This window comes from Limulus polyphemus, unplaced genomic scaffold (genome assembly GCF_000517525.1).
Source record: "Limulus polyphemus unplaced genomic scaffold, Limulus_polyphemus-2.1.2 Scaffold1718, whole genome shotgun sequence".
NCBI classification, from domain to species: domain Eukaryota; kingdom Metazoa; phylum Arthropoda; class Merostomata; order Xiphosura; family Limulidae; genus Limulus; species Limulus polyphemus.
The window spans coordinates 67,927-79,088 of NW_013667328.1; the positions used below are offsets into that span (position 1 = coordinate 67,927).

General features: G+C 33.1%; 1 protein-coding gene across 1 annotated transcript in view; it reads right to left on the reverse strand.

Annotated features, from left to right (window-relative positions):
* The window catches only part of LOC111087088, a 16,262-nt gene extending 15,444 nt beyond the window's left edge, over positions 1–818 (reverse strand). The window contains exons 1-2 of the mRNA XM_022392452.1: positions 743–818; positions 340–454 (exon numbers count right to left, since the gene is read on the reverse strand). Coding sequence (XP_022248160.1) covers positions 340–454; positions 743–818 — 191 coding nt within the window. The remainder of the gene's footprint in view (positions 1–339; positions 455–742) is intronic.
* Between the last annotated feature and the right edge of the window lie 10,344 nt (positions 819–11,162).

The window sequence follows — 11,162 nt, forward strand, 5'->3', positions numbered from 1 at the left end:
TGTGTAATATTTCTGTAAGATGTATTGTCAATCCCACTTTTCTTCGATAAAAGACTAGCCCAAGAGTTGGCGATGGGTGATGTTTGATTAGCTGCCTTGCCTTTTGTCCATCACTTTAAAATTAGGGACGGCTAACGTAGATAGCCCTCGAGTGGCTTTGCGCGAATTTCCAAGAACAAACAAGCTTAACTATACTGAATCTTACACACGTGATCTTCGTATATGTAGATGTTGATGATGCTATCCTTGTGCACAAATTATCAGTAAAAATAAATTCGATAATAATAACGACGGTCTTTCTGAAGCTCTAAAACCAACCTACTATCACGATTTACTTACTTCGGGTCACTCACATCGACAGCATTTCCTAGTGTTTTGTCACACACATCGGGCTTCTTTTCCATTTTATACTGACCAAGTTCATTTTCTTTCTTCTCTGTTCGTGGAAATACTCCTTTAATGACCAAATGTAAATATTAATATCAGTTACATGTGAGTAATTTTTATACCTTAATTATTAAATAATAGTTAAACAATGATGATTTATGCTAGCATGAGGGATCCAATAATCCGAAGTCTCTCAAAATACCGTGGAGGTGTTATAAAGTTCGATCAATCCCACTATTCGTTAGTAAAAAGGTATCCCAAGAGTTGACGGTGGGTGGTGATGACAAGCTGCTTTACCTCTAGTATTTCACTGCTAAATTAGGAACGGCTAGCCCTCGTGTAATTCACAGCAAACCAAACCATCCCTTTTTATGTGCTGGGTGTATCAACCGGATTGTCTTTTCACTGCAGGTTGCATATCCTGACACCATGTTTGCAAGTGTAACTTGTGAAATTTTAGCTGATGGTTGATTTCAACCGTACGGCGTACTATAACTTCGTGATATATATATATTAAATAAATATTTCCTTTTGTATTGATTTATTGCAACATTAAGTTCTTCATTCGAAGAAAATTACTTGTCAGCGTACGGAATCTGGTTTTCATCAAACTTTTTTTATTTTTCTTCACTGATTCTAGTGGAAATCTAACTCGGGCACTAATTCAGGAAGTTAAAGTATATACATCTTACAAGTTAGAACTTGTATGACCAAATTTACCTTTTCCACCATTGAGTAGGCTCTATTTCCATGAGTATGTTAACTGATTGTTCTTTGGGATTGAACCAAATAGCGTGCAGTTTACCAACGAATTCGTCGTTTTCTCAGATAGTATAATAAATATAGCCGAGAAAGAAAAATAAGATTCTAGGCTTTTTTTGGCTTTTAAATTTAAAATTTTACTCTTTTTATACTGCAGATTTGTATAATAGCTGATGAATATGTAAAAATATTCCGCGAAGAGGCTGCAATAAATGAAGTGGTTTGTAATTGAGCTCAGATATTTTTTATGAATCATCTTTTGCTACTGCCATGGATCCAACCTGTCACCCCTTAGATATTGTTAGTGATAAGAAACTGGTACTCTAGTAACACTTATATTTCAAAATTTAATGATGCAAATACACAAATTACGGATTACTAGACGTTTCTGGAACTTATGAGAGTTATTTAGAAGTAACGTAAATTCTCGATTTCTAAATGTAAGTTCCTACAACCCATCAGCGATATACAAGCTGAATAAAAACTACATTAAAAAAAGATGGGGCTATGACTGTTATCGTTAAGTTTCGATTATGTTTTCAGTAAGACATAACCTGAAACAAATACAAACACCAAAGAAAATATTTCAAAGCATTTCATTTTACCATATCATATATCCAAAGCCTAAAATTAGTAGTCTTGTAAAATTGAATTACCATGCAACGTAGGATTTTAATACAGGTATTACGCCAAGAGACATAAACAAGACGGTAAATATGCACGTCTATTAACATAGGTAAAAAATTCCAATTATACTTTAAGAACAATTCTAGACACGTAACAATGGTTATAATATAATATGTTAAGTAAATTAAAAGGTAAGAGAAAAACACATGATATAACAGTCCACAACATAATGCGGACTTACAACGCTAGAAACCGGGTTTCGATACCCGTGGTGGGCAGAGCACAGATATTCCATTGTGTAGCTTTGTGCATAAATTCAAACAAACAAACAAACCACAACATAAACATGTAAGCTCTAGATACAAAATAGAATAAGGAATCCTTAATGAGTTCCAAAATGTTTAGTCACCCTGTGGGATAACGGTAAGTCTACGGATTTACAATGCTAAAATTTGTTGGTTCGATTTTCCGCAGTGGTCACAGCTTCGCTTTAGAATAATCAAACCAAGATATTTATTAGTATTTGAAGGATCAAAGTCTCGACTTAGAATGTTATCTGAATGTTTACATAGTTCTGGTGATTCTAGAAAATTAAGTTTTTAATAAAGGAACAATTAAACAGCAATTCAGTTTTGTGCCATAAGATATTATAATCTGTATTTACATGTTTATGTACTGTGAACTGATAAGTTAGGCCTAAGCTTAATTAAATTTAGTTCTATTGCTCTTAGTAATTAGTAATATTAGGTTTAAGTTAAATTTCATTAAAAACATAATTATTGTCTCGTAATATATTACCGGTATAATCAGTTATCGAAGTAATTCGTTATTGGATTATTTATTACCACGTGATGTTACATCATCACTCCAGTGTTTTAGCACTGGTTAGCTGTCATTGAAGACGACTATGAAGAATATTTATCTAGCTTATAGAATGCACCATCTATTGGTACATATTGATTTATCACTTAAGTAAAATGGCACTTTTCTCTATTCCTTTGTGTATATTTTGTCAAAATTGGCTCATCAGAAAACGTCTGAAAGTCAACGATACTGCTCAAATCAGCAGAAAAAAGTATGAAACAAGTTATCTATATATATAAAGACGAAATGTGTGTTCGTTTGCTCCCTCACTACTCCGAGCCTACTGAACCAAAATTTGTATGTGAACACTATGAACTATGGGGAATGACCTAAGGAGGTCACAATTGAACTTAACCTTATTTCTATTTTTTAAAGCCTGTCGGTCAATTACTCCCAACCTACTAAGTCAATCTCAAAAGAATCTTGGCAGATTGTCGCTTTAGAAAATGTTGAATCCCTTTAAAATATTCAACATTGTCGCTTTAGACAATGCTGAATATTCTAAAGGGATTCAAGGTCAAAGGATGAAACCATGCTTTTCGTATGTTCAATATGTAGGGTATTCGAAAGTGGGATCACCTAAAAATCTTTAATTGTTGTTAGATGGAAAGCAAACTGCAAATGTTGTTTATGAAGAAGCTTTTTTATAATTTGAAAATTCTTGGATATAGTTTATGTTCAGGTTATTTCTTTGAAATATATGACTGCTGTTAAACTTTCATTGTTTTAAATAAGTTTAAACATTCCCGTTAGTTGAAGGGTGTTTCAGTTTGTACGCTATAAAAATGTTTACAAAAAGTTACTACATCTTCATTAAAGTGAATGAATGAATATAATGATTCATAATTTACTATGCATGGCACAGATAACCCATTGTTTAGCTTTGTGGACCATTATGAACCATTTTGTGTTACGCACTATACACTTTATTCTAATAAATATACATTACGCTCATTTCTAAAATAACTGCGCGTTGTTTTGAACTTAATGATGATAAATTTGGGGAATTAAAAGGAAAACATTTAGATTTTTAATGTTTAATAGTAGTATTAACACGTGAAACAGTTTCGATCGTTTAACTTTTAAAAGGTAAATAGTGCATTTCATTTTATTTGTTACTGTACCGACAATACATACAACATCAGAATGAATAGAGCCAATACCTACTGTAGTCTAGGTAAGATCAAGGAAATTGTACTTGTACTGTAGTATTTGTACGTTGTAGGCTAATAGGGGTGTATCTCTAGCTCAAACACTTCATGTTTGAGCTAGAAATACACTCAAGAATAGGTTCAAATTGGAAGTTTTACTAAATTATACTAACAAGTAACCAGCTTAAATCACACTCATTGTATTTTACACTTGCGACGGTTATAGCCGATCTAATCCTAGGCCTAAAAGTAATGTAAGAACACTAGGCGCTAAACAATATACCTAACTGTAAGTATTGTTAACATTTCTAAAATGAATGTCATAAACTTAATTTAGATCCTTAAAATTAAATTATAAGCCAGTCTGTTATGACTACTAATTAGTTCTGCCAAACAGTAAAGAAATTATGCTTAGAATAAACTTAGGCCTACATACATGTAAGTCTTGAAAATTATTCAACAAAATTTACACCCAGACGGCATAGCGGTCGCATTTTTCTCTTGGGCAAGATGTATCGTCTGTTATTTAACATTAAATAAAAATCTCGAGCCTTTCTGATTAACAGAAGATAAATTGCATGCATTTATGTAGCTTTGCTTATTTTCTAATTGTGAAAGAAACTTGTAGGTAAAAAACATCAAAATAGAATAAGTGAGTGCTTTTATCTTTATTGTTTGCGAAGCTTAGTATATTTAGGTTTTATCACACTTAAAATGAATTTGGGTCTGAAGGCATTTTTATTCCCGATATCTGACAGCTGGGACTTGTACTTTTATGACGAGAATGTTTTTGTATGCGCAGTATTTTGGACCTTAGTGATAAAGAGTTTTACGTAACAATACACTTCTACCTTTAATTTTATCTATACCACCTCCAGCTGTTTGCAAAGACGCAAACAAATTTGTTTGAGTGATGAGCATCCGCATTCAATTTTTGACGACACTGTGACGCATATGAATGATCGAATTATGCAATACTAATTTTTTCAGTTTGCATGATTGATTATTTTCTATAACAGAAGAAAGCTATATAAATAGAAAAGATGGCTTAATTTAGGTTTATGAAAAGGAATACAACAAAGTAGTACAGGTTAATTATCTTTAAACAGGTAACATAGACTGTCTAGGCTCTGTCAGGTATATATATTTACCATCTGAAGTGTGTTGAGACACTTTATGGTGGGTTTGTTTTCATTCTTCATTTCAAGGTAAAAAAAATCAAAGTTTCGGAATGTGTTGTAAAATTGCGCAAATCTGGTTCCAGGTTTTTCTTCTATTGTGATCATTTGGTGTTGTTTTGTTTTCAAGTAATTACTATAAGCAAGTAATATGTCAAGGTACGACTTGGGTGCGTGCATATGTGTTGCCAACAGCGCAAGAGATTTTGATTTTCAACATGATCATGAAAAGGTACGAAGGAGGGAAGGAAACACAAATGAGCATAACTTCGTTTGATGATTGCTCCATATAACTAAAAAAAAAAAAAAAAGGGAAGAAAGAAAGTATAGCACTTGTTTTTAATTTATTTCTGTGAACTCGTGCATTTATGTCTGTTCAAATGTAAATATAGCCTTAATAATAAACGTGATACTTAGATTATCAAAACCTAAAAGCAAACGAAATATGTAGGAATAGCCCAATGATGCCGCGATCCTCTGGACAGAATTGTTAAAATAACCAGCAGCCTTAAAAGAAATCTTACACAATATGGATGCTGTCACGATATAAAACACTATTATTGATTTTTGTGTTCTGTTATTATTGTTATATTATTTCGTTTGTTTCTATAATATTTATGTTGTTTTTCGTGTTTGTGGATTCTTATACAGTAGGTGTCTGTGACTTGTTGACGGTACAGATGACGATGAATGAACAGCACGCATTACACTTGTTTCAAATCAATATATTCACTTTCAGTTCCCACGTAACGCTCTATATTCTCGACAACAGCGAGTCAAAAACGCAAAACACAACATCAAAATTAGAAAAATAAACGAAATAATATAACAATAATCATACAACACAACAAATCAATAATAGTCTTTTATATCGTGGCAGATGCCCACGTGCAATGTGTAGGCCATTTTTGAATATAAGGAATTTGGTATTGGTCATACAGATCACATTACAAAAAAAAAACACTTCTCATCTATTTAACATGAATAAAGTTTCAATTTTACAAATTTGGCATTTTGGATAGATTGGTAGCAACCAAAGATTTTTTAACTTTAAATAAGATGTGTTTGTGTGATATATGAGCGTTTCCCGCCTTCTTATTTTAATATAACATTTTTTTCGATCTTAATCGGTTATTCTGTGTATGTGCAGTTTTCACACAACGCATAGTCAAGAGAGTCGTTAAGTTGGTTTTGTTATAGCTACCTTTTTTTCTTTGTCATTCTCTTTATATAGCACCTGGTCTTCCTGTGTGTTGTGCGGTATTCTTGTAAAGCTGCACTTTGTGCATGAACACAGACAACAATGTCCTCCAAAGGTAGGTCAGGTGATGCCTTAATGTTACAACCTTTTTATGTTTGAATGAAAATGAACAATCGTGTGGGTAGCTGTAATTGTTATATGCAAGTTTGACATTATCTTTGAATCAGATAACATGAGGACATGCGGTTTAAACAGTCTGGTACACGATGTCGACCAAAGAAGTTTAGTTTAGAATCTCATCCAAAATAATTTTACAGTCCAGTAAAAGCGACTGTTCAGTGTCCAATGCAAGTACACACACTTTATGTTGGTGATATTAATATAGATTGTGTTTTACAAGAATGAGACAACTGTGAAGACCTCGCCGCCAGTCGCATAACTACCAACGTTGACAACGAGTCCTTCAGTATTAACAAGAGCACTTTCACTTCATCAACTGGCCCAGTGACATCACTGGCCCCTAGGACCAATCCAAAGGCAGAGAAAAGTGTCTTTGTGTCAATAGAGGTCGAGTCACCATCCTCTAAGAGATTACATGAGGTGATCCAGCAACAACTGAGGATAGATCCCCGACCACTTCACCCAAAGTCATCACAACACACTTCTGCAGATCCCTATCCTTAAATGGCATTGCCAAGAGATAGCACACAGTGAACCGAGACTTAGGCCCTATTTGACAGGGAAGGGGACCGCTTCAGGATACGACGTTGCTACCATCTACAGGATTGAAAGAGGAAGTTTGTGAGGGCTGAGCTGACCAAAACCAACAGGGCCCTAGCCTAAGCCCCGAGAAACCATCAAGGTGATCACTGTGATTAATCGATGGAGAACTGCTACGTTGGAAGATCTGATGATGGAGTTTATGTAAAGACTCGTACCTGCCCTGGATAAGTGTAAATGTATATTGTTAGATGCTTCTATGCATCTTAGAGAAATTGTTATAAAGATACAGATTTTAGTTTGTTTGGGTTGTTGTTAAACACAAAACTACACAATGGGCTATCTGTGGTCTTCCCACCACGCGTATTGAAACCTTATTTTTAGCGTCGTAAACCTGCCGTATTACCGCTGAGCCACTGTGGAGCAAATATATAGGTATCTCTGCATCATTTTTTTATATTTTATTTCATTTCTCTTCCATTTTCACACATAAAGAGTTATTTTTATTTTATTGTAATTATGCACAAAGCTACACAATGGGCTATCTGTGCTCTGCCCACCACGGGTATCGAAACCCAGTTTCTAGCGTTGTAAGTCTGCAGACATACCGCTGTGCTACTGGGGGGCATTTGTAAGTGAAAGATGCTTCTCTTTTTCGTGTTGTTATTATTAATTTATATATATTATGTAAATGGTTTATTTATATATGTTATGTAAAGGGTTTATTTCGTTTTTATTATCAAAAGAGTTATGTTCATGCATTCTTTATTTATTATTTCTAAAGTTTAAAAGAGGATTTGTCTTGTATTGATAATTAAGCTATTTTTTATTTTCTTTAAACTGTTATCAGAGGGTGTAATTCGGTCTTTTCTGTTGTTGTTGTAATGCTGAAAAAGTTGTTTTATATATAATAGTGAAAGTCTTAACTTATGCTCTTTAAACTTTGTACATCAGGAGCCTGTAATGGTAGCTTACAGAAAAACGATGATTTGAAGAGATTATAGGTGTAAATTCTAGGTTTTCGTTTTAAAAATGTTGGTATCCAGATAATGAAGTTAACATTAACACTCAGATTAGTAACTTGTTTACATATTGTTGCCTTCTATAACACTTAATGTAAAAAACACTAATAAATAAGGTGAAATCATTAATTTTCTATGTGAAAGACGTAGGAAATCTCAGCGGTAGTTAATGGATTAACTGCGATATTGATTGCGTTTGTATTTAACTTGTGTGTGAAAGTCAGATGCAAATGTCATTATGGATCCTGTAACCAACAAAGTCATAAATCTTCAAGCAATGTGGCGCATAAACAACTTAGAAAATATGTGTTTCAAAAACAGATGGAGCCCATCGGTATGTAAATGATGTTAGTGAAACGAATTAGAACAAGCTTACATTTGGAGGAACAGTAGAAACGAAAGTTTTTCTGATATAAAATTGGCTTCAGTTTAGAGACTAACCTTAATAGTGTCAATTTCTACAATATATTAAAAATAGGTTAAGTTTCTATCTTCGCCAGATTTTATTCACAGATCCAAGTTAGATGTGTATTTAAATTGCTTACCATTGCTAAGAATAAGCGGGTGTTTATCAACCATAAATTCACATGTCCTTGCTTTGCGAAAGCAAATGGTGGATTCCATCACTAATTGGCTGTCTACCTATACATGAGAATTTAGTCACAGAAAATCTGCAAGGGGCAATTTTAAACCAAATGTATAGTCGATATCACAATTGTCAATTTTGCAAAATGGATATTTCCGCTTCTCCTCGAGCTTGTTTCATTTTAGTAATACTTACACTAATGAACCTGGATTATGCCTGATGATGACTATGGAATAAAGCGAAAGCTCGTGTAGTGAATTTTAATATTAACCTTATAAGAAGTTGGAAGTTTTAAATGTTTTATTTTGTATTATCATATGAATGGAGATGGGCTTAATCACAATGTATTACTTTCTGTTCAATTTAATTTATAACTGTAGGTAATTCTGTTTCGTTTTTTTTATTATGGTGTATTGTGTTTAGTTTTATTTGAGATTATCTCGTGTTCACTATTGTTCTTTATTACATTAAATGCAAAACAAAAGAAAACAAGTTAATTAGATTTTAATTCTTTTCCCCACTTTAAAGCTTTTCAAACTGTCTTTTCTAGTTTATTAGCTGGCCGAATTTACACCCTCTTTGGCTAGTCTGTCTTTCTGCTCTTAAGTTCAAACTGCGGAATAATAGGAAAGGTTTATAAATTTTTCGGGTTTATGAATAGTAGTTGAATTATATTTTTAAATGAACACTGTTTAAGAATACGTGTTTGTTAATATTTTGGGTATGAAAATATTTGTTCTGCCATAGTTTTCAAATAATAAATGTTCTATTCAGGTTTAAACTAAAAGCAGAAGAATCATGCTTACATACTTGTTAGAATTTCCTTCATCTAGAATTTGTAAAGTAGTGCACGTTTTTTCAAGTTAATTATCGTAGTGTTTTGAATTTTCAAGTTTCTTCACGCAGAATTACTCAGGCTAAATAAAAAAGTTCGTCCAAATGCGGTATTTAAAATGTAGCATTAGTTTTAAAAGTTACTTAAATCTTTGAATGTGCATTTAAGGGAGTCCTTCTTTGCTTTAGAAAATCCATTTCCAGTACTTGATGTCATTTATTCGAAAAACCTGGTTGACAAGAATTGTAGCAACTATTTTTTTAGCTTCTCAAAAGCCCCCAGTGGGTGAATGGAAAGTTTATGAACTAAAAGTGCTAAAATCCTGGGTTCGAATCCCCCACAGTGGACACATTATTCTTTCATGAAGAAAACAAAACGCCAGTTTCACAAATTAAATGAGTTCCGTTCAACAAGGTTTGTTCTTTAATAAAGCAGATTATGCTATTACAAATTTGTCTTCTTAAGAGTTTAATGATACTGAAAAAAAACTACACACGTTTAACTTTTGGACATGTACCAGGAACGTTGTAGTTTAACACTTATCTTCGTCTCTAAAGGTTTTTTCCATATCTTTCTACTTTGGTCAGAATTTTTCATAAAGTCTTGCCTTGTCATCTTTTTACTGATCTTGGAAAACATATTTATTTAGTTATAAAGAAGCCAGAATGTTCGCGCAAAGCTAAACAAGGGCTATCAGCGCAGAGCTGTCCCTATTATGATATTGAACCCCATGACAGACAACAAGAAAGGCAGATATTGTTTGTTTGTAGTTGAGCACAAAGCTACACAGTGGACTATCTGTGCTCTGCCCACCACGTGTATCGAAACCCGGATTCTAGCGTTGTAAGTCCGCAGACATACCTCTGTGCCACTGGGGGCGAAAGGCAGATAATCAACATCATTAATCCATTAGGCCACACTTGGCTAAACCAGATAGTTTGAATAAAATGTAAATGTTGAATAAACGATTATGTTAGTAAGATTATCCATATACTAAATGATAGCACATATGTGAAATTAAATAAAAAAAATTAACACTTATAAGAGAAACAAAGTTTAAACACTACCTCGCTCTAACGGTATAAGCTCTTTTCGATATAATATAAATTAGATCAGTTGGGTCTCATGTTTGAATAATTTCTTAGTTTGTTAAACTCCTACAAAAATAAATTGAAAAATCCGTCAAGCTATATAGATCATATCTGAAAAAAATGTAATGTCACTAACACAACTGATAATCTTGTGCTATTTTGTGGAACTGAAGTCAGTCAGTAATTATGAATCTTAGTTTGTTAATTAGTAAACTAAAGCCAATTCTTAACCCTCAGAACTTAGAGCTTCTCCTCAGACTGTAGGCTTGTTACATTTTAATAACGCTGATTTACGTAAATACATTAATAAACCTAACAATAAAATTAAACAGTAAGATAATCTAGGCGTATGGTATATATCTCTAAGTAGTCCACAGACTAAAGTGTACTGGTGTCAATGATATTCATAAACTCTACAAAAACATTCTAGAAGATGAAAGGGATCTTGTGTTTGGTGTTATGAAAATCATGCAAATTTTAGAAAGTTTTCCTTTCACAGAATCCCCCGATAGCTTAATATTTTGTTTCACAATGAAAAAGTCTGGAAATGATACGTAAAGTATTCTAATGGGATTATTATTTTTAATTTTGTTTAACGCAAATTGGAGTTTATTATGAGGCATTTTCATAAACGTAAATAAAATCACGACCTATATCTCCAGAATGTAACTTTATTATCTCAATATTTCGCTATTACAGCTTCGTTAAAAACCATGGATATCATACAAGTTCCCTAAT